Source organism: Ursus arctos, unplaced genomic scaffold (assembly GCF_023065955.2).
Source record: "Ursus arctos isolate Adak ecotype North America unplaced genomic scaffold, UrsArc2.0 scaffold_11, whole genome shotgun sequence".
NCBI classification, from domain to species: Eukaryota; Metazoa; Chordata; class Mammalia; order Carnivora; family Ursidae; genus Ursus; species Ursus arctos.
In genome coordinates, this window is record NW_026622775.1 from 18,415,592 (window position 1) to 18,440,689 (window position 25,098).

Consider the following 25,098-nt stretch of genomic DNA (forward strand, 5'->3'; position numbering starts at 1 on the left):
TATTATTATGTTATTATTCTAGAAACAAATTTGTATGCTCTTCAAAATATTGGGAGTCATAGAGTGTTCTGAGAATAATGCAATGGTAATGATGCTGAATAATAAGTTCACCTGTCCATGCTTAGTACAATTGCAGGTCATTCAAATGAAAGGAGTTTCATATTCCAATGACTTGATGACCTTGTTGGAACTGCTTCATAAAGATGAATGCTGTCTGAAGCAGTTCCTTGTGTTACAGCTGTGTGATAAGTTGACAAATGCTAGCTCATCATAGTATAATTTGACAACGTTTACAGACTATGAATAAATACACACATTTCATAACAGAACTGTACACCTATAGTTATGTGCTATATTTCCTGGAACCAAATTATTCCTGAGACTGAAATTAAAAAAAAACCAAAAAACCCAACACAACCACACACACACAATAAAACTGCCAGAAGGAATCATGTGACTAAACCACTTTCAGAACATTGAACACAATGGTTAGAAATATGAACAGTTTTAAATTTAAAGACCTGGTGGGCTATAAAACACCACTCAACTGAAATCCCAATGCTTATGGGTAGATTACAGAATTTTAAAATGATGTATGTACTGTTTCTTGATTGGAATGTTTGATGCAAAGAGCAGAGAAAGACAAATGGTCTGACCTCCATATATATATATATATATATATATTTTTTTTTTTGGATACTACAAACTTTTAGGGAGAATTTTGAGTTTCTATCTATCCACATCTCTTTCCCAAGTGTAGAGCACATGCCCAAAGTTACTTAGATTTGTCAGAAATGAGAAGTCCTTTTCTTTACAGTAAAGTAAATACAGGCGGCTTTTGTGGCGGGTAATTGCAACAGTAAGGATTCACGAAGTTCCTGAGATGAGAGTTGTTTCTTCGATGGTGTGGCAGTATTTTGTGCAATAGTTGTTATATTCATATGTATATTTTCTCGAAGATGATTGTTATCATGAGTTCATTGTAATGGTATCTAATATCTGTATCTGTCATTTTGAATTTCAATATAAAATCAAATTTTCCTTTTTTCATAAGTCTTGTTAAGGTTTAATACTTATTGCTTATCCCACCCACCTACCCCACCAAACTTTTCCCTTAAAAAAGAGGCTGCTCTGCTGTTTACAAGGAGGCTATAAAGTCTTGGTATCATGTTCTCTTTTTGCCTCTGAAATTTAGTTGTTTACTCAGGAAGTAGCAAACACTGTGGACAGAGGGTGTTCAGATCCTTGCTTTAATTGCTTGCATTCCAATTGATTTATGTAGAAATGCTAGGTCATCACTTCGTAAGCATGTGTAATTTTGTCAGTTTTTCTAATTTCTTTTGATCTTGGGCATGAAAGATTTTATATGCTTTCACAGAACTAAATTTTATATCTCTGCTTGCTGGTATTATTTTATCCATATGTTTTCATAACTTTTTCTCAGTAATAATTGGATCTGAGTTTATGCCTCAAAGAATACGAATCTAATATTTACTGATGGATTTAGCCATAAAAAAATGCAGAAAATTTCCTTAGTAATGTGACTTAAAAACATATAAAAATATAGATTTAAATTAAGTTTCTTTCTAGGAATATATATATATATATATGTAATATATATATATTTGTAATATATAAACAAATATAATATATATATGTAATATATATATCCCTATATGTCATCTATATAAAATTTCCATTAGTTGCACCAATTGATGAAACTTTTCCTTTCATCAGTTGATGGAACTTTTTCTTCCCTCATTCCTGTGGAATTTTAAGTCAAAGGTTGAAGTAGGCTGTTGACCTTGTTCAATCCAGATCTTAAAATCCTCTTTATCTCCTGCTGGTAAATTGGCCCGTGGCCTCCATTAGCTTTATGTATTCATATTTTTCCTGATCTTCAGAGTCCTAATTATTCTGAACTTTACCCTGCTTTGTTCACTTGTGAATAATTTTAAATAAACTATAAAGGTGAAAAGCCACAACTCATCATGAGGGGGAAAATCCGACCTTTTCAAAGATCTACTCAATCCTCGTTTATCTTAGAAATTTTTGTGAATAAACCAGTGTCTGAAACTTATTTTCATGAATATCCCTTCTCTGTATCAACATATAGACAAAAGATATTAGATAGGGACCATAAAATCACAGGAAAATAGTAATTTTAGCTTTTTTTTAAAAAAGAGCAGGCAAGCCTTACCTAGTAGAAAAGAAAATCCCATTACTCTACTCAAACTTGCCTTTGTAAGGAACATGACAAGTTTCAAGAAAAGGTAAAAGCTAACTCAAGTAGTTATATAATCCTGAGAAAGAGTATTTTGCAAGGAAAAAAGAGAAAAAGAGTGATTAAATTGTTGTAGAAGACTCTTGGCACAGAGTGGACATCATTTCTGATTTAGTAAACCTAAGTAATTTACTTAAAAAGATTTTTTTTAAAGATTTTATTTCTAAGTAATCTTTATACCCAGTGTTGGGCTCAAACTCACAACCTCGAGATCAAGAGTCACATGCTCTACTGAGTCAGCCAGGCATCCCTGGTGCCTGAATAGTTTAAATTAACTTCAGAAATACAGGAGCTATTTGTAAGCAATTAATGTAACTCAACAGATTTTCCCTAGCATAAAATCTCAGAGTATAAAATCTTTATTAAGAATGAATTATCTAGAGGCACAATATATTTCTTAGCAACACTTATAATATTCTACAGTGTCCCAACATCTTTATTGTAAGACATAAAAATGTACATGGCATTATGCACAAGTGAAGGAAACACCATTTTGGGGCAAGAAATCACTTTTCTTTCTGTTTTCACCAGTTATGTGGTATTGACTTTTAATTATTTACTAAAATCGATTGGCCAATCTACTCTCCACTCATTTTTTTTAGAATATTCTCTGCAATCATTTTTTGAAATGAGAGATTATGTATTATTTTTTTACAATTAAAAAGTGACACATGTTCCTAGGAAAAATAGATAAAATAGTATCTAAATATAGCCAAATAAAAGTGTGAGTATTTATATTTGCAGCCTTTTATGTATAATTTTACTGCTAACGTTTTCTTCAAAGAATACTTTTAAAACACATTAAATGTACATAATAAAATTTGAGAGAGAATTATTTTCACAAAGGCCATTAGCCAGATGCTTAATAAGAATTAAAAAGTATTTATTGGTTCTGACAAGGAATGTAAAAGTAGACTTAAAACACCCATGACTAATGCCATACATCAGAAAATTTTATTACCCTTCTCTGAAAATTGGTGTCAGCCTCAATAAATTACTGAAGTTCTAAATGTTTGGCTAACAGTATAGAGTGTGGCACTGTTAATGTTGAACTCTCAGGAGCTGTGTGACAGAAATAAGGAAATGTACAGAAAAATATCCGCTCCCTGGAATATTTTTCTCCTCTTTATGTTTGTAATTTCACATTTCAACATCGTAGTAAATAGCAAGCAGTATATAGATCATTTGTTCGCCAATTGTAAACATCTTTTCACATCCAAAGTTAACAGGCAAGGAATTATGTGTATGTATTACTTACAAAAAAATTAACTGCAGCTAAATCATCCGTAAGGCGTGTTTGGGGCATCATATATCAAATATGCAAAGTTTTATGTCAGATATTTTGGTGCAACTTAGTCTGTAGTCAGCATACATTCAAGAAAATATAACTTTCTTCCCTTCCATTTCAGGCATCAACTCCCAGTTGGCTTATAGCATTGCTTCAGGTGATAGCCTCGGTCAGTTTACAGTGGACAAGAATGGTGTACTGAAAGTCCTTAAAAGTTTGGATCGGGAAAGTCAGTCCTTCTACAACCTGGTTGTTCAGGTGCATGACCTGCCAATGCTTCCGGCCTCCAGGTTCACAAGCACTGCCCACGTCTCCATTATTTTGTTGGATGTAAATGATAACCCACCAACATTTCTTTCCCCTAAGTTGACATACATTCCAGAAAACACACCTATTGATACTATTGTTTTCAAAGCTCAAGCAACGGACCCAGACAGTGGCCCAAACAGCTATATTGAGTACACCTTGCTGAACCCTTTGGGAAACAAGTTCAGTATTGGGACCATTGATGGTGAAGTGAGGCTCACCGGAGAACTGGATAGAGAAGAGGTTTCTAATTACACTCTGACAGTGGTGGCTACAGACAAAGGTCAACCAGCTCTCTCTTCATCTACAGAGGTCGTAGTTATGGTGCTTGACATCAATGACAACAACCCTGTTTTTGTGCAGGCCTTGTATAAAGTGGAGATTAACGAGAACACACTTACTGGAACAGATATAATACAAGTATATGCAGCAGATGGAGACGAAGGTACAAATGGACAGGTTCGCTATGGCATTGTTGATGGTAATGCCAATCAGGAATTTCGGATCGACTCTGTCACAGGTGCCATCACTGTGGCTAAGCCTTTGGATAGAGAAAAAACTCCTACTTACTCTTTAACTGTTCAGGCCGCAGATCGGGGCAGTACCCCAAGAACTGACACCTCCACTGTCAGCATTGTTCTACTGGATATTAATGATTTTGTTCCCATGTTTGAGCTGTCTCCATATTCTGTAAATGTCCCTGAGAATTTAGGGACACTGCCCAGGACAATTCTTCAGGTCAGTATATTTAAATTAAACAGATACTGTGTTCACTGTAAGACATCTAATTTAAAAGTCCACCCTCTCCTACACCCACCTCTTCATCATTCTCTACATAAATGCTTAACTGCAGATATAGCAAACCCTGAAAAAGAAAGGTTTATGGAAATTATACCTAAGTACCTATTGATCTCTTCAGAGATTGAAATGTTGTATTTCAGTTATGTTCTTCTGTGTGTACTCATGTTGCACACATTTACATATTTGTGTATTTTGAATTTCGTTTCAGTAAAACAGTAATATTTAAACATAGTGAGAAAATAAAATGATATAAAAGTTTGAAAACTTTGTTACATTGTTCTCATTTCCCTTTTTACAAATCCAACTACCTAGATGAAACTGCTGTCAAAAATTTTTGCGAAACCTTCCAAAAATACTATCCTTTGATTTATACATATTTTTACACAAATAGTACATGCTTACCATGTACCATTTTTATTTTTTACTTGAAACCTAGAAATATGTCTCTGGAACCTTTTAATATTGGTACATGAGTCTACCTCATTATTTTTAATGGTACATTTTACTTTGCGGTAGACATTGTATTAGTTTTACTCACATTCCTGGCATGTCTTGTTTTCTCCTATAGGTGGTGGCAAGAGATGATGATCAAGGTTCTAACAGCAAACTCTCATACGTTCTCCTTGGTGGTAATGAAGACAATGCTTTTACTCTCTCAGCTAGTGGAGAACTTCGAGTAATACAGAGTTTGGACCGCGAGACAAAGGAGCATTTTGTCTTGATGATCACAGCTACGGATTCAGGTAAATCTTGTCTGGTTGTGAAGAATCTCTTCACAATATAAATAAATGAAAGTATATCTGTCTACCATGAAATTAAATATTTGTTGAAATGTGCTAATCCTTAGAACTCTGATTATATCTACATGATTTATAGCACATATATCACTTTATGAAATTTGTGTATAAATATGTAAGTGCTAAGGGCTTGAGTACAGAGCTCTATTCCTATAAGACAAAATGCGTCCTTGCCCAGCAAGCCACGTGAGTACCTTTGAGGATGACCTGATAACTCTACCACTTGAACTACGAGGTGTTTCGAGTATTTTAGGCTTTGAAAACATTCAGATGAGAAGTTCTAACTGGTCGTGGAGATAATAGAGTGGGTCCAGAGTTTTACTTCATTAGTACTCTAGGTTTTATAAGCAGCTGTAATAGACATTTGATGAAGCCCCACAGAGCTCCAAAAAAGAGTAACAGTGAGAGCCCAGCATTCTCATTGAGTTAGCAGTGTAATGGACTATGATAGAAATAATGAAAAACAATATACGTTAGCTAGCTTTTCGTGTCTGGAAGTAGTAATTATGTAAAATTGTATAGCAGGTAGTATAAAATATAATCTATTAAAAAAAGATATACCATTATTTTGTTTTGCATATATTGACTCTATAAATACTGAAACTTCTAATTCAAAATTGAAATAATTAAAAATTTCTCAAAGAAACTTTAGGACATGAAGAAAGTATGGATTGCTTAATTATTTGTTGAATAAATGATTGAATAAATTAATTTATTCATTGATTGATTTAATTGATTTCTAGGAGTATTAATGAATTATGAAACATCGTCCTATATTCATTTATAATAATAGTCACAACTTGGGGCACTTGAGTGGCACAATCGGTTAAACGTCCAACTCTTGGTTTCCATGAGATCAAGCCTGATGTCAGGCTCCACGCTCAGTGTGGAGTCTGTTTGGGTTTCTCTCTCCCTCTCTCTTTGCCCTCCCCCTCAAATAAATACATAAATCTTTAAAAAACATAGTCACAACTTACTATTTAAGTATTAAAGAATTTGATAATGTTGACATAGTTTTTAAAAATTTGTTGAAACTGTTTTAAGCCAAGGCACATTTGTTGGAACCTTAAATGCTTAAAGTTATGTATGTGTATGTGTGTGTTTATATATATATATATATATATTCATGAATATGATATATATTTATATCGATATGTAGATGTGTGGATACTGATACAAAAGAACAATTGTGAGTTTACAAATGAGCTGTTTTTACTGTTGTTGAAATGTTTTTGATGAACATAATTTATTAATATTCTTGTTATATATGACCAGTTCTGGAGTATACAATATATTGTCTCCGCTTCTGAAAGAGCAGGACATTTTGATGTAATGATCGATTTATGTTCAGTATTCAAATGATAGTGCTGCTGATTATTGAGGAGTCTCTTGTATATTATCTGCTATTTACTTTTTGGAGTGTAATTATCTGAGACCTACAGAGAAAACAATATTCTCTGTATTTTTTTTAATATGTGTGAATGACCATGTTAGGTTTAATGCAAACTATAAAATTCCGAGGAATGATAAACAGACTGCGGTGTGGTAACCGCATAAAGCTTAAGCCAAGTTGATCTGAAACATGTTTTCTTATGTGTGTAGTCAGTATTGTGCTCATGGTTAGTAGGCACAAAATGTAAGCATCCCCATGTAAAAACATGCAGCCACTACCACATTGCTCACATCAATCCAGTATTTCAAGAGCTGCCTGGAAAGAAGAGAGGATAAAACTGAGTAGAAGCTGGTAGTCAGATATTTAGAACTAAGGTTTTGTTACTAAAACATTCCAGTCTTAGCTTCCCTCTCCAGGTAGTACTGAAAACGTGTGGTCAGTTCTAGGCATGCATGAAAACCTATCTTTTGTGGAGGTGAAGTGGGGGAGGAGAAACCAGGACAGGAAATCTAGTTGGCTAAGGCATCAGTCACTATAAAACTTGCTGCTCAGAAGGTGTCACATGGAGGTCATCCCCGGGTGGGAAGCAGGATGTGATTGTAAGAGTTAGGGGTGCAGTGCAGGGTGACTTGGGATGGGCAGGCACAGCCTACAAGTTCTCCATCAGAGGATTTGTGCTTTGGAACATTCTAAGTCAAAAGGCATGGCAGAGAAGGAATGTGACCATGTAGACAAGAATGCCTGTTTTCAACCACATAATTCTGAGAATTTAAATTATTTTTGTGTGTCTATGCGGTCAAGGGGTGAAAGATATTGTGAAGAGAAAGGGAATGTTGTGTTTTTTGTTTGTTTGTTTTTGATATTTGGCCATATGTGTTGTGCAGTATACCAGGTTTTACAGACATTAACCCATTTCTACACATCACTTTTCTTTATCATCTCAGAGACTTAATGTTATTTTTACTTTACTTAGAGTAAATCCAAACTCAGAGGGGTTAAATACTTGTTCAAGTGATGCCTGGGTGGCTCAGTCAGTTAAGCATCTGCCTTCGGCTCAGGTCATGATCCCAGACTCCTGGGATGGAGCCCCGCATTGGGCTCCTTGCTCAGCAGGGAGCCTGCCTCTCCCTCGGCCTGCCATTTCCCCAGCTTGTGCTCACTCTTCACTAAAATGACAATATGGAGGAGACATTCCATGAGGAAAAGATAAAGAAAAAGAAAACTTGAAATGATAAAGCAAAAAGTGTTTTCTTCTAATAGACATGAGCGAATGAGCCTGTTAGGAGGAAATTTCATGAGGAGGAGATAAAATAGAACATTGTTCTAAATGTTGCAGACTGTGCAGGAACCAAGTCCTGGTTCCAGGGAACCAGACCATGTGAGTTTCTGGAGCCACGAGCCTTGAGCCCGAGGAAAATTAGGGACCTAGGATTCTTAATGCAAGGACAAATAATAGAAGTATAACTCTAATTTCTATGACTGATTATTGCCATTAAATGAGAAATGTGAAGACCAGGTGTGTGTTGATTCTGCCCAATACTGAGATAAGAGAGTTATGAGTTATGGAAATTCAGATTATCAGTAAAATTAAGGTATTTGGAAGCTTGTCATTCAGACCCTTAAATACGGTGTTAGGGAGCATGGTGGGAGGCACAAATGAGATTCAGCGTTTTGGCAGCCTTGGAAATTAGAGAATGGATTGAACTTTGTCCCAAAGCACAGCTTTTTATGGGAATGTTTTTTTATTTTTATTTTTTGAGTTGCCCTGAAATGGCCTGATGTGTCCGAGGCTAATGGAGAAGTATTCAGTTAGGTGTCTGAAGATCAATATAGATCATGTAGAAGGGGCTTAATTATTTTAAAGTCATTGAAACTAGACTTTATGTTCAATTCCTTTGCCTACCCCGGGTATCACAATAAACCACTTTTACGGGAGAATGTGAGTTGGAGATACCAGGCTGCAGTATCCGCCATTTAATCCAGCATTCCAACAATGAAGTTTCTGACATAGGATTTAAAATACAGATTCACTGCTTTGATTTAAAAGTGAAATTGGTAGGTGACGTGAGAAAATTCGGAAAAACAGGGCAGCTCTTAGATCCCAGATGCCATGGTATTCTCAAATTTGCAGCTTTCTAAGGACCAGGAACATATCAAAGTATTCTAAATAAGAAAAAAAGTTTGACGGTTTTATTCTAGGTCACAAATCACTTTTCCTTTGCTTTTTAAAAATTCTTACCTGATGGCATACCAAAGGTGGGTCAACTCCAGCAATACGGCGATAATTGAAGAAGCAGGGTTTATTTATTCATTTTTATTTTATCTTATTTTTTTATCAGCAAACCGTTAAGTCTTTGAATATTTTTTTGGAGAAAATATTAGCCACTCTTATTATATTTTTACTTACTGACAGCACAGCTATCAAGTAGCACATCTGGAAATTCTCTAACTGGTCCTGTCTGCTACTTAAAATGAGCTACAGCCACACCATCACATGTATGTGGGGCTGAAGGTTACGTTGTTAAATAACAAAACCAGAACAGAGTATAATAATTCTACCTCATTTTTTCCCTAGAGGATCAAATTATTAAATGGTAGTTTAATGGGTAGAGTTGAGACTATAACTCAGTTAAAAATAATACTTTATTTAACTATAATTAAACATGCAAATGTACCCCTTCATTCTGTATTCCTTACTGTTATTTTTTTCCAGAAATATGTACTGTACCAAGTACAAACTTTTTTTTTTTTTTAAGATTCTATTTATTTGTTTGAGAGAGAGAGAGAGTATGAGTAGAGGGGAGAGGCTGAGGCAGAGAGAGACGCAGACTCCCCGCTGAGCAGGGAGCCTGGTGTGTGGGGCTCAATCCCAGGACCCCAAAATCATGACCTGAACTGAAGGCAGACGCCTAACCGACTGAGCCACCCAGATGCCCCGCAAGTACAAACTCTTTGAAGCTGAAGCGTCAACTTGGCACAGTAATGGAAGTCCTGCACAGAGCCCATCGCTATGTGGTTCCTTGTAAGAGGGCAACTGACTTAGAGCAGTTCGTTCCCTTCACATAGTTTGGCATTCTAGTCCCAAGTAGCCTTCCTTACAAGAGTTTTCCTTATCATTGTCTCATATGTGCAATAAATAAAATGATTTTAATATAGCAAGTTGCACAGAATTATCAGGGAACCCAGAGCAATACACTTAAAACATTAATTCAGAGAATTAATTTGCAAAATGAAAGTATATTCTGAGGTAAATACCTAGCTGTGTAGTTAAGCTGAGGTGCAAATCTCACCTCTGCCATTTCCTAGCTACATAAACTTGGGTAAGTTACCCTCATGTTCATATTGATAAAATGAGTATACTGATTTCTACACGAAAAGCTTTCTGGCAGAAATAAATAAGAGATCGACTTACTTTAGCTTTTAATATTAGTCATCATGTTTGCTGGACAGCTTAAGCAGTAAGGCCAAATAAAGCTTTTTGCCTCTAACCACCTCGCTTCCCTCCATAAATTGCTCTATGTCCACAATTTCCCAATTGTTGTTATCATTCTTTGTTCCTCTTTCTCTGTACCCCACATTGAACAAGTCCATTCACAAGCAGACTCTGCCTTAAAAAAATGTCCTAAATTTATCCACTTTCTTCATTTCTACTACCACCACTTTGGTCTAAACCAGGGAGAGAGTAACTCCCTAACGGCCTAACTTTCCTCCCCAAAGTACATTCTTCAGCAAGCAGCTCATGAACTTTGGAACTATAAATTAAATCATCATGCCCCATCGCTTGCTTAAAAACCCTTCAGTGGTTTCTAAGATTGAAGCCTGAATTTCTCACCGTTGACACATGGCATTAAATGACCCGGCCTCTGTCCACCTATCTGACCTCATCCCTTCCCACCCACTGCCTCCTTCACCAGGCGCCTGCCCTCGTGCAGTGGGCAGGCTCAGCCGTGGTCACCTCCCAGCTCTGCATTCAGTGTCATCGTGTCGATGGGTTGAAATCATCCAGTGTGGAAGTATTTGCCACACAGAAATCAGCAAATGCCACCAATCCAGTGACTTGCTTCTGGAAAGTAGTTGTCAAACTTTTATTGCAAATTGCTAATGCTGGTTAATCTGGCCTCTTTTAATTTAAAAACACCAACCTTGTACTGCCTTTCCCCTGTGCACATGTACTTCTCTTTATCTGGAGTGTTTTACTGTAGAGCTGACTTTTTTTTTTTTTAAGGACAAACACATTCATGTCTTGGTCATTTTGTTGTTATATCTAGGTGAGTTGTCAACCTCTCGGAAACGATTTATCTGACCACCAGTCTAATGTAATCCCCTCTCTCCAGTGTCACTCTCTATCACTTTACCTTGTTGTGATTTTGTCTTAGCACTAATTATTGTCTGAAACTATATACTTATAAATAATACATGAGTGTGTGCATTTTGTTTACCCCATCAGTAACTATCATTTTTCCAGTAGAATGGAAATTTCCTAAGTCTTGTTAAGAAATGAATTACAGAACAGAACCTGTGATATAACAGGTGCTTAATAAAATTTGTTGAATGAAAAACTGATTTAATGAGTGAAAAATGATCATTAGTAACCAATTAATCACCATTCTGTTATTTTAATATGCAACTGTTATTTCGTATTTATTTACCATACTTTTAGTTTATTGTTGTATATTTATCACTTGCAGATTTTTCAAAGGACCTATCATAAGGAAAAGTGCCAATCTTTTGAAATTCATGGCTGAAATTCCAGAAGTTTTTGCTACATTGGTTGTGGTCATTCAAATTGACCTCTTCTTTGAAAAACAGCACAAGTGTTTAAGGCTCTGGAGTGTTTAGTGTGCTGTGATGAATTGCGGTCATATGTAAGGACCCACTGAAGCATTTTATGGCTTTAATTCAGTTTCAAATACTTAAAATACTGTTTCAGCTATGTTCTCATGACTTTCCCCTGAACCTTCTGGATCTTATTCAATTCTGTTATCTGTTGGATGTTTCTAGGTAGGACTTGTCCTACTCTGTGCTGTGCCACCTACCTTTTCTTAATTTGATTCACTACTTAAAAATCTGCCTAAGATGGAACCAGGTACCTTTGCAGTGTTACCATTCGGCAATTTTTCTGTATGTGGCCTTCCCCAAACAAAGAAGGGTGAGCCTTCCTTATCTCTCAAATACCCAAAGCACCTTTTTAGCTATAAAAACTATATCATACGTATGGTATTTAGCTTCACATGGCTTAATAATAACAGCCTATGACTCTTCACATAAATGTAATATGAAAAGAGTCACTTGTTTTGAGTTTTGTTATGGAAATTTTGGTGTTTAGATAAACCATCCCAATAGATATACATCTATACAAGTAATTTTTCAGGTCTCTTTGATATATATATTTTTTAAATTAGATGATCTTCTGCCCTCACCAGTATATTTAGAATCTGTGAATCATTAATATCTGCGAATGCTTTTTCAGGGAACTGCATTAGTATGTGAGAAAGCAGCAAAACATGGTGATATGACAATAGGGGGATGTTAGTTATAATTCAGTGTGTAATATGGAAGGATTTTGAAAAAGAACTGTATATGAAAAACTTCCAAATTAGAGAAACCTGACTTAAACTGATAATTTTATAGCCAGAAGACTTCTTGGAAATGAGCCAGTCCATTTTCTTTATATTTGAGATAAGAAAATTGAGGCCTGGAAAAATAGGCAGTTTGCCAGAGCTTGAAGACCAAGAGTGACAGAGTCAAGAAAAATATCTAGGATTTCTGCCTTTCAACTGAGTTCTTGCTCACATATACTGTATTTTTGAAGCAGGATCTGCTGACTCTCTGAATAACATAGATTTCCAAAAATGCAATTTTTGGAAAGCTTCTCTTCTTATATGCTGTTCATTGTAACCTTCTAATGAGCAAAACGTTTAACTGTTATTTTTTCCAAATAAATTAATGTTTCAAAATATGTTTAAGTGAAGTCAAATTAATTAGAATCAGTAATTTCAATATTGATCTTTTCAAAATAGGCTTAAATTTAGCCATTGTTCAAGTTAAATTGCTAAGTGGGAGAAGATATAAAAAAATTCATTAGGCTTTCCAGGTAGAAGATGGTAATATTACCAATTATCCCTGCCGTTGTCATTTTGCATTTATTAAAATCAAACCATGAAGTTGATTTAATAGACCTTATAAGTGAATTCTGAGTATAGTCAATGAGACACTTCTGCTTTTATGGACTACATTAATGTGTAACAAATACCTCAGTGTTGTTTTGTCAGAAAATATTTGTGCAGCAGTCTCTTCCAGCTCTTCTAGGTACTGGAGATACAATGGTGAAAAGTGAAAATTTCTGTTCTCAAAGATAAACAAAAAACAAAATATAATACACAGACCAGGAGTGATATGAGATGTTATGAAGTTAAATAGAGCAGGTTAAGTGGTAAGAGAGGGAGGAACTGGAGGTACTATTTTTGATCGTATAGTCAGGAAAGTGAAATGGAAGATCTAGGTTGCTTGCAGTTGCTTGCAGATGAAACAGCCTTAAGGCAGAGATCGAGCTGACCATACCCAAAGAACAGCAGAAGGTCCTGGATGGCTGGACTAGAGTGAAAAAGAGAAAGTCTTGGAGGATGAGGAAAGTAGAAGCTAGATCACATAAACGTTTTAGGGCGGGGTAAAGAACTTTAATTTTATTCAAAGAGCGAAGTGAAGCCTTGTTAAGATTTTGGATAGGGAGTGACTGGGGGCTTTGGAAAGATCTGGTGCTGTGGAGAAGAGATCTGGCTTTGTGATAGTGGTGAAGAACAAGAGCAGAAGTAGAGATGGTGTTTAAAAGACCATGACAGCAATCCCTGAAAGAGATAACAGTGTTTGAAATTAGGTGACAGTGTGGAGGTGGGCTGAAGGAATGAACTATCCTATCCATTTTAAAGATTGAGCCAGTGGGACTTGATAATGAGATTGGAGGTGCAGGAAGTTTGGAAAAGAGATGAGTCAAACAGGAGTCCTAGAATATTTGCCTTGGAAATTTGGAGATGGGGAGAGAGAAGAATTTTAAGATAAATTATCAAGAATTATTTTTTGGATATGTTATATTTTCAATATGAGATAAACAGTGGAGATGTCGGGTAGATAGATTTAGAAGTTTAGTTCTCAGGGAAGACATTGGTGTAGAGACACCGTGGAAAGTCACAAACTTTAGGTGCTATCCATTCTGTGCTTTCTGAGTGCTTGTATGGGCCAGAATTTGTACTATATTGTCTCATTTAATCTCATTACAACCCTGTAAAATAGATACTTTTATTCCAGTTTTATGAATTAAAAGAAAAACAAAAACCCTGAGTATCAAAGAAGGTAAGCAACTTGGCTTAAGCATGCAGCTGTTTTTCAGTGAAAACAGGATTCAAAACTGGTAAACCTGGGCAGGGAGAACGTTTCTTGACCATTACTCACTGCTTGCTACATATTAGCTTGTCTACTTGTGATATGTTTTGTATAGACCATGTTCATAAAAATTTCTTCTCTTTGGATTAAATGTTATTTTTACACTTAAAAAAATTGGTTTATAAAAAAAACAACTTGTGGTTTTCAGCCATTAAAACAGCTTGCAAAATAAGAATATTCGTAAATTTGAAATCAAAGTATTGATATTCTCATCAAATCAAGAAATGTGTATCTATAGGTTTTATAAAGTGCAAAACAAGTGTAATATATTTTACTAAGAATATACAATATGTATGATATAAACGGACATATACATACAATGAGTCAGTTGGGCTGTGTGCGCGCATGTTTGCATTTAATTTGGGGGTGGGAAATTAATCAGTACACAAATTAAATACATTATTCTTTATCTGTTCTTAGTCTAATATATAAAAGGGATATAGAGATACTCTGGATGTAGATTTGGCCAAAAAGCTTAGTTATGAAGCGTCTATGTGTCAGCATAACTAATAGGTCTGAGGGGAAAAGTTCAGTTATTAGCATTTCTAATTAAGGGCATTTATCATCTGACTGAAAGAAGGACTAAACTTCATTCTTATGCAGGGATAGAAAATTACTTTTTAATGGAGGGGAAACATGATGCTTTTGCAAAAGTTGATTCTAAAAGCTAAAAGGGCTAGTCACCATGCTTTATTTTCTTGGTGAAGATATGATGACATTTGAATTCATGCTATCTGTCACGTTGTTTAGTTGAGACAGTCATTGCATTGCAAATGGCTCTATAATCAAAAGAGAGGTCAGAAATGTGGAATATGACATATTACATCTGAAGATAGTTGTTTTTTAAATGTTCCAGAAAGATGGCATTTTGTCAACATTATTTGTGGGAAAATGTTGGAGAAGAGGTTGTCTTGTCTGTTATGATGAACATTTTTAATAATGAAAATTGCTGTAAAACTTTCCATAAGGCACCAGTGATTCCATAAATCAGATAGAGCCAGAATTATCTTCAATTACTAAAAATTAATTGCATTTAACTTGCTTCTATATTTAGTCTAAGGCAGTTTTGGTTATTTCCATTTGAGTTGTTGAACGAAAATCTTTCCAGAAACATTTTACTGATCTAGTAAGCTTTTATTCAATAATTCATGAATCAAGCAGTATCCAATCTAATAGAAAGAACCTTCACAGATCTGTATAAGACATGAGATTCATATAGACCAGGTGAGCAGGAGCAAGGACATTATACTGGCATTTGCTGACTGATTAAAGCAAGGTCACTTTCCCTATACAGAGCATAAGGAAGACTTGGAGTCAGCTGAGGTAATTTGTTCTGAAGAGGCAAGTGCTGGTTGGTTGACCTAGGACTCTGTTTCTGGGAGAACCCCCAAACACAGAAACTTAGTTAAGTTCTGGGTTGCTGATGGGAGGCTTAGCATGAATGACTCCATTTTGGGCCAAATAAGGTTACTGTAACAAAATACTTGTCCTAGATGAGAATTTATTTCCAAAGTTGATAACTGATGATTATTTTACTTCCTCTTATTTCTAGTAAGATTTTGTACCATATCTGTTAGTGACATAAGTATTATTATAAATTATTTATTTACATACTTTTCTTTAAATCAGCTACTCTTTAATAGGAAAAAATCTTCCTATGTAGAATTTCATTTATATATTCATGAGATACAATACAAAAACAGATGATTTAACCTCTGAAATTCTGTTAAATAAGAGCTAGAATTGTCATTCTGTTGCATAGAATTAAAATTTAATAAAATAATTTCAGTCTACACTTCATTTACTCAAATAAGCTATAAATATAAGTAGACAAAGGAACCAATGTTGAAATGGAAATAAACTGTTTTGTAAAGGAAAATGTTTATGTTACTTAAAAGATAAATGCTAAATATCATAAAAATTAACTTGATCTTATTGTTAGGTTTTTTTTCTCTTCAAAAGTCCTTTAATTTTATCTTGTTAAAACATAACCGTTTTGTAGCCTATTTTGATAGTTATTTCATAAATATGTAATTCAATATTTTCACTAAGTAGGAAGGAGGAAGGTTGTGTTTAGCATTTGAAGACAGCCTTTGGTGTTTCAGAATTTCAACAGGTGTTGAGGATTGGTTTTTTTTTTTGAGAATTTTTAAAAATATCCTTTAAAGAGTAATTCCTCAAGACAGATGTTTTGTGCAGAATAAAATATTTTATTAACATTATATATTACTTTAAAAATTTTTTAAATTGTGGCTATATATATATATATAACATAATTACCATCTTAATTGTTTTTAAGTGTACAGTTCGACAGCATTAAGTACATTCACATGGTTGTACAACTTTTCCATATCATTTTCATAACATTATTAAATGGTCGCTTTAGTTTTACTTATCATCTCTATTTAGTATAAGAATTTATCAAGGAACTACAGTGTTTTTGATAAAGATTCCTGCAGAGATAATTTAAAAATCAGGTGTTATCTATGCATACATATACCTACATGATAATGTATTTGTAGAACTAATTAGCAGTAATAAATTATACTATAAAATGTAATTTCTACAATATTAAACTTCCAGTCATATTTACATGCTCCATACTTATTTGCTTTATACATTTGCTGAATTCAAATTTAAATCTAACCATAGAAGTTCCAATGTTAATATAGAATGGCTGAGATTCAGTACGTTTTCAGTGGATGGCTTACGAACTGTGAGAAAACCATGTTTACTTCATGGGAAAGAAAAAAAGAAGCTAATACTTTACTACACCAAATACACACCCAGTCAGAGGACCCATTCACCAAATGTTTGATGTCAAGAATGAAATCGGCTTTGTTGCAAAGCACCAGATTTCAGTTAGGCAAAAATTTTATTTCTGTGGAATAGTTTTTCATGTTTCACAAAAGTATGTTTAATTTATAAGGGCTAACATAAAAAATGTAATCTGCCTGCAGTTTGAACTTTAATTACTCATTTAGATTCATTTGTTACACTTACTAAAGATGTATTTTCTGATAGAGCAGTTGCCTGAAACTTTTTTCTTTTTAAAAATCTTATTATAAATTATCTTGAACTTTATCTTAATATATATGAGCTTATTAAGCCACCAGTGTTAAAGGCTTACTACTTACTTAACTTACTTAATAATTTCGCAAATTAAAAAATATGGAATATGACTCAGACAAAGCATTGGAACAACCCACAGTAGCATGGATTATCAGAAGATTAAGCTGTGAACATTCTTTCTCCGTGTTTGTGATTTATTTTCACACAGTTTTAAAAATGCTTTTCAGAATCATGTGCATTGTTTGCCATTTGCTCTAAAAATTCCAGGTTTCTATCAATTTATCCATGTTTATTTTACATTTGTATGTAAATATACATACATATATACATATTGATACAGATGAATATGTATATACACAATATATAAAATTTTACAAAATGAAATTTGAAGTTCCCTATATCTTCTGACTTAAAATTATATTTCAAATGTCCACTGCACCTCCTAGCCTCTACAGTTGTAAATTTCTGAGACCTAATTTTTTATTTCATTTGTAACTTCAAACCTTTTCCTTGGCCCCCCATCAGCTACCAGGAGTCTGTGTCATTACATCCTGCCTCTTCTTTTTGATTGCATCCGTTTTTCATAAATCAATCCCAGATGAAATTGAAAAATCTTGCCCTATTACGCCACTGCCTATATAATTCATCATTATCAGATCTTTTCAAACTAAACATTGGCCCCTGGTATTCTGAGTCTTCTCCTGGGACTCAGGATTAATTGGGACCCTCTGTTTATAAGTAGTAGACTATCTCCAAAACTTTGACCTTTGTCTGCAGTCTTGTTCTCTGACCCCAGCCTTAGGCTAAGGCCTATATTCCCACATGTATATTTCTAGAAATATTCAGCTCTTTGAACTTTCAGCCAGTCACTAGACCAGATTTTCATATAAAGAATCAAAGGAAATGACTACAGAATGAGGACAAGTCCTAATGGTATGCATTATGGGTTTATATAAAGATGAATTAAATAAAATTATTCCTGCTCTCAATTATCTTATAACTTAATAGGGGATAAGGCAGAAGTATATTGATAGTAATGATAATACAGAGTAAAACATCTGTAATAAGAATGGCATAGTTTTATCTGGACCAATAAACTAAAAAAAAGATTTTTTTTAAGAGTTCAAGATTGGCTTTCTCTTTCTACTATGACTGAACGCAAATAAATTGCTTAAATTCTTTGAGTCTCAAATTTTTCATAAAAAAATTAAACAATACCTACTTCATGGAATCTGTACATTAAATGCGTAATAGAAGATCTATACACACACACACACACCATGTATACCATATATATCTGATTTCAAATAAGAGTTCAACAATATGTATATACAAATATATGTATGTATACATTTATATTTCCATTTACAGATAAAAGTATGGGCTAAGTTTACACAGAATAATTGATATATCAGTTTTTGACATACTAATGTTGAGGCTTTTTTGGCAACTTGCAAGAGGAGACAACAGGTAGTCAGTTGCATGTATCAGCCTGGAGTCAACATAAAGTTCTGGACTAAAGATAAAGTAATAGTAAACATTGTGCAGCACTTCACAAGGGATATAACAAAAAGATGTTAGGAAACAGGAACATAAGGACCCTAGACCACATCCTCACACAATTAAGAAGTAGAGTGTAAAAACTAGCAAATGCAGAAAAGCAACAATGAAAACATGACTTCATCATTCAATTAGCAGATAAGAGGATGTGCTAAGATTTGTGTGGGCCAATGACTAGGAAACTTGCGTCTTTCATCTGAGATGAGTGATGTAGAAATGAGATTTATTTGCAGTCAGAGGGGATTCCATGTTTCTCTCCTGATTTCATCTTCCTGCTGAAGTTGAGAGGCAATGACTTCCAGAGCTCACACTATCAGTAGACAAGGATGAGGTGGGATCTAGGTGTATGGTGGTAGGCCCCATTCCCAAGAACAAAAATAAAATATATTGGAGGCAGAATTCAAGTTTAGAGTTAGTTAAATCTCAGTAAAAGACTTAGAAATTTAGCACAATTTGTTTGTAAGGTTTCCTTGTAAAATTGAAAAAAGTAGATAAGACTGCATTCACATCCTTTGGGGCAACAAGAAAGGGAGGCCATGAGAAATTGTGGTTCACACTATCAATTCATGAAGAAAATAGGAAGAGAAACCTAAGTACTTATAAAGTGGGTTGTGGCAGCGACTAAGGGGAGAAAAGGAGAATCTGGGGATCATTCTTTGCTTGAGAAGAGTCCCCATGTTGATATGATCTCTATTGTTTCTATTTAGAGAAATTTAAATTTGAAAAATGATGTTGTAAATGCATTTAAAGGCAGATGATTTGACTTTTAGTTGTGGGATAACCCACAGAATCTAACCAAATGTAACCACCTATGTGCCTACTTTCAAGCCAGGACCATCTGTTGTTACTGGTGTGCTTTTAAAATCTTTTGGAAAATTAGACCTTCTCTGGTATGAAGACAGTGAGATTGAACTTGCTGAATATTTTCCTGCATAAACAATGTTTTTCTCTTTTTGCTTACTAATTCAGAAAACACATCAGCAACAATATTTATGTAGTTTATAGACAAAGGAAGAAATCACATGTTCCTAACCAAATGAGTTAGTCATCATTTTATGTGGTTTTCCATATGTGTGTCATCAGACACTTTAGAATACCAAAGATAAAACCTTTGGTTGGCAGTTACTGGGTTATTTCTTAACAAGTTTAAGTACTTATTGTTGATTAGAGAGCAATGTGCCTACCAGAAATATGTAGGTCTTCTTTAAACTCTCACTGTAAATTATCAAATTTTTTATTTTTAAATTTCTAATCAACATGTTCTCCACAAAACTATGAAAGTTTTGAGAGCTAAGTGTCTCATATTGTTATACTACAAAGGAATCATCAAAAGGAAAGGATGACTCAAATGTTTTCCTAAATAATATTATTATAGAACTGACTCAGAAGTTTTGTTGGGGAACTGAAATCCTGAGAATTATGATATTGAAATCTGTAAGATTTAAAAATGAAGCTTCTATAAGTCAGTTTTCCATTTTCCTTGTTTCTAAAGCAAGTACAAGAACAAGGAGTAATGGAGAATGCATTTTAACCATGTGCCAGTCACTATGCTAAGCATGTTACATTTCCCTCAATACTTCTTTGGGGTAGATTCTATGCTTATTATTCCCATTTTACAGATAAGGAGACTGAAATTTGGTGAGTGGAGTTCCATGTCAGTAAAAGATATGAAAGAGCTCTCCATCTCCTCCTATCCTTTGCTTCTAGGACCTTGATTTAATTATTCCCTCTCTCAGTTCATCATAGTATACACACTTGCCTTCCCATGACAACCTCTTTTGCCCACATAAAAGCACAGATATCCTCCGGTTATGTTTTTTCAATGTAAGCAGTGGAAGAGATCTTAACATGATGCAGATATTCAACTTCCATTTCACCAAATTATATATAATTAAACACACATGAGATTTAGGACAAACATTGGTCATCATTAATACCCCTGAAGATATTTAGTTAGCTTTAACATGACCCTTGTGAGAAATTCAAAATCTCTGACAAGATTGTTGTCTCCAAATGCCCCACAAACATCAACTGGCAAATAACTAAGGTCCCTCACAGATGGGCGTTTTCCTCCAACTCATGTCTTGTGTTGTTGTCTGGACCCAGATTGTCCAAAGTCCCAGCACATCTCACTGAGTGGCACCAGTCCAGCTACTAGCAACATCTTCCAGCTTTTTGCCAGTGGCAAACATCATCACATCCAAGTCACATGGTTTAAATCCCAGCTTCCTCACTATATCTATGGCCTTGAAAAAGTCACTTAACTTAATCATCAGCTTATTTAAACATAAAATGGAGATAGCAGAAGTACTAACTGATGAAGTTTAGACAAGATAATTTATGGAAACTTCTTCAACCAGCACTTGCACACCTAAGGACTCAATAAACATTTGGTATAATCATTATTAATGTGTTGAGTGAGATTTTTAAGGTCTTATTTTGATGTGCTTCTCCAGTGTTTATAATACCTCCAAGTCTATTTTGTGTGTGAAATATTTGTGACATCATTTTACCATTATCTACACTAAGTGATTGGTGAAAAGGCAATTATGCTATTTTAGTAAGTTTGTAGTTAATTATACATATAAGGAATAGTGAGGACTTATTTTCTTTCCTTTAATATAAAACCAAACACCTAAATGGTAAGACTTACAATGCCTGGCTGAATTAGTTGGCTAAGTGTCTGACTCTTGAGTTTTGGCTCGGGTCATGATCTTGGGGTCCTGAGATCAAGCCCCACTGTTGGGCTCTGTGCTCCGCAGGAAGCCTGCTTAAGATTCTCTCTCTTCCTCTCCCTCTGCTCCTCCCTCACCACATGTGCACTCTCTATCCCACTCTGTCTTAAAAAAATATAATAAAATGAAATAAAAGATAAGACTTTGGCAGTCATGAATTTAAAAATATGTTAATGTAAATGGAATGCTTAATATAAAATAACTTACTGAGAAAGACATACAGCCTAAATTTAATTGCATAGGATTCTGGGAGTGATTGTGCTTCATTACAGTGCCCAGCTCAACTGGTCATGCACATCTAACACAGAGTCTGAGCTTCCTTGTACAGAGCACAAAAATAACAGATCACCAAACCCACTGGGTTCCATAATTTTTTAGTCTGCTGATTTTGGTTCCTGTACATTTGAGCATAAAAGCTGCTTGGTATCAGGCCATCAGTAATTACAATCTAAGAACATAGAAAAAGTTTAAATAGTAGTAAAGGAAATATCAGCAAATCACAAGATGGCCAGAAAAAATAATACAGAAGGTTGTGAATCACAACACTATTCTGTAAGAGTAAAATTTCACACCATAGACATTTTACAGAGAAATGAATGAGTGAATGAATGGATGGCTTTTTTTAAAAAAAAAAAAGTGTTGAGTGCTAGGAATTAGTAGAATTTTAACTTCATATAAGGAGAAATAATTTTATGGAGAAAATGTTTTAATATCTTAAACAGAAAAGGGGAGTATTCAGGGCTTTATTTTTTTTTTTAGATAAACACAGTTAAACGGATCTCTATTGCTTCTATTTAGAGAAATTAAAATTTGAAAAATGATTTTGCAAATGCCTCCAAAGGCAGTTGATTTGACTTTTAGTTGTGGGACAACCCACAGAATCTAACCAAATTCTGCATTTGATCTTCACCACAAAGAGTCTGTTAACTTTGCGTAGTACAGACGATGTACGCCAAGGTTTTACTAAATGTTGGCTTTTCATTATATGCTGATAACAGAACTGGAACAAGAAATAAAAAGGAATTGTTTCACATTTATATGAAATAGTAGATAAATATAATGAAAGTAATTCTAAATCAGCTTATTGTCATAATGTTATTTCTAGCAAATGGAAGGTTGCAGTTTTGAGACATAACTTGAAGCTTTATCTTTTTTCTTTACAGTCAAATATTAGTACAGAAGAGGGGATTTAAAGAGTTAGAAACCCAAATTTTTGATATTAACATTGATAGTCATGACTAGGAATTTAGTTTTCTTGCCTTGTCAGTTGGCCATCTATTCAATGCCCATGGGTATTCTCCAAATCTACTGAGTTATTTTAATGGAATTTCAGAGAAACCAGCAGTGCCTCTTTTGCGGTGTTTAAATGATATTGTTGTGTTCCACATTGCCGAATCAGGACCTTTAAAATAGAATGAGAGGTTGACATACTGTTTTTGTGCAGGATCCCCAGAAAAGATTTGAAATACTAGTTCATAAATGAAAATACTTTTCTTCCTTTTTTAAATCATCTTAATCATTTTTTATTCCAACATATAGTTCATCATTAGTTTTTGATACTTTCCTTGTAACAAAATTAAAAATCACTCCACTTGTAACATTTAGAAATTTCACTTTGAGATGTTTTCTAAAGTCTTATCAGTAGTGTTATCTACAACCAATTATTGTTAAATTTGCTATTATCTTCGTTATTTATAAACATTAAAAATTTGATTTTCTTTTCCTTCTAGGATCCCCTGCCCTGACTGGAACTGGAACAATCAATGTCATAGTAGATGACATCAATGACAATGTCCCCACTTTTGCCAGTAAAATGTATTTCACCACAATTCCTGAAGATGCACCAACTGGAACAGACATTTTATTGGTAAATGCCTCAGATGCCGATGCTTCAACAAATGCGGTCATCAGGTCAGTACATTTCCCTTTGTAAAATTTGTTGTCTTTCTCATCAAACATTAGTCTTTGGACTAAATGAATATAATGCTTAATTTTGCTAGAAAGTCTGTGATATTAACACATAGCCCTATTGTGGCTACCTACTGTTAAATAACCAACTATGCCTAAAATAAGGATTTAAGTAATAATAATTTTATTTATTATTATAAAATTTTAGTTAATTTTATTTATATTTTTATCATATCTCATGTTTCTGTAGTTCATTTAATTTGTTCGTAGGACATTGTTCACAGGGAGAGTCTGCTTCATGATGGACTGGTATCACTTAGTGGTATTTACCTGGCTCCTGGATGGTCTGGAGGGTTCAAGATGTCTTCACTCAATGTCTGGTGCCTTGGACAGGTTGGCTCAGCTAGGCCCCTGTCTCTGATCTTGTGGTCTCAGGGCTTCTCAGTGTGATTCTTTAGCAGGTAGCTAAGATGGGCTACATGGTAGCTCTGGGCTCCAAGAACTTCAGATGTCAGCTGCCAGTGCTCTTAAGGAAAAGGCCTGGAAGTGGCATAGTCTCACTCCCATAATGCTTTATTTGTTGAAGCAGCCATGAACTGCCCAGATTCACTGGGAGGAGAGAGGCACGTCACCTCTTGATGGGAGAAGTATCAAAGAACTTTGGCCATTTTTAACCCAACCACTAGTCCTGATAAGAATATTTATATTTTCAAAGTTTAAAAAGTTGATTTTACTCTACTTACATCTATTCAAAATGGAGAAAACAATATGGTACCTTGTTCAGAGAGCACATGAAAGCAGTTGGGTTGTAACAGTTGGTGGATCTAGCTGGGTCACATTCTTCCAGGCCCATTCTAAACTTTAAGAAATGAACATTTCCAAATTTTCCAGAGAAAAGTCTTGAAGACATAAATATTTCTTACCCACACATTACCCCCACCTTCTGTAGGCTGATAGTAGGTAAATGAGAGTGGGTCAGATGACTATGACAATAATGGTCAGAAGAGAGAATTTGAGCGTTCAGAGGAGTTATCAGTCAAGGGTGGCCCATGCGTGTTGCTATTGTGATGATTTGGTTAGAGATTTATTTTGTTTGTTATTAATTTTCTATTTTCAAAATCACTTTGGGAAATTGGCATTAGTTTCTTCCTGCTGGTAGGGATGACCGAGTTATGTAGAAGGCCTCAAGGTATTTTTCATTTAATAAACATGCACTGAGTTGTTTGTATGAGTAACAAGGGAGCATTTCCCCTTTCTTCGAGCCTGCAATCTTTTTGAGGTAGATAAACCATTTAATATGACATTAATAAGATTACTTCATATGGTGAATACAGCCTTGAAAAGAAAACAGGCTTATATAACAGAGAGTGACAAGGGACTTTTAGGTATGGTTATTGTGGGTGACCTCTCTAAGGAGGTGGCATTTAGGCTGGAGGAACTGGACTGTGGGATGGAAGTAAGCATGGTGTGTTTAGGAGGGTTTGTGAGAGTGGACCAAAGTGAGAAAGGGGCCAGAG

At 34.8% G+C, this 25,098-nt stretch overlaps 1 protein-coding gene across 1 annotated transcript in view; it reads left to right on the forward strand.

Moving 5' to 3' along the window:
- FAT4 (FAT atypical cadherin 4) overlaps positions 1 to 25,098 on the forward strand; it is a 166,279-nt gene that overhangs the window by 90,071 nt on the left and 51,110 nt on the right. Inside the window, exons 6-8 of the mRNA XM_026499300.4 lie at positions 3,694 to 4,616; positions 5,248 to 5,422; positions 23,404 to 23,584. Of these exons, the coding sequence (XP_026355085.2) occupies positions 3,694 to 4,616; positions 5,248 to 5,422; positions 23,404 to 23,584 (1,279 nt within the window). The remainder of the gene's footprint in view (positions 1 to 3,693; positions 4,617 to 5,247; positions 5,423 to 23,403; positions 23,585 to 25,098) is intronic.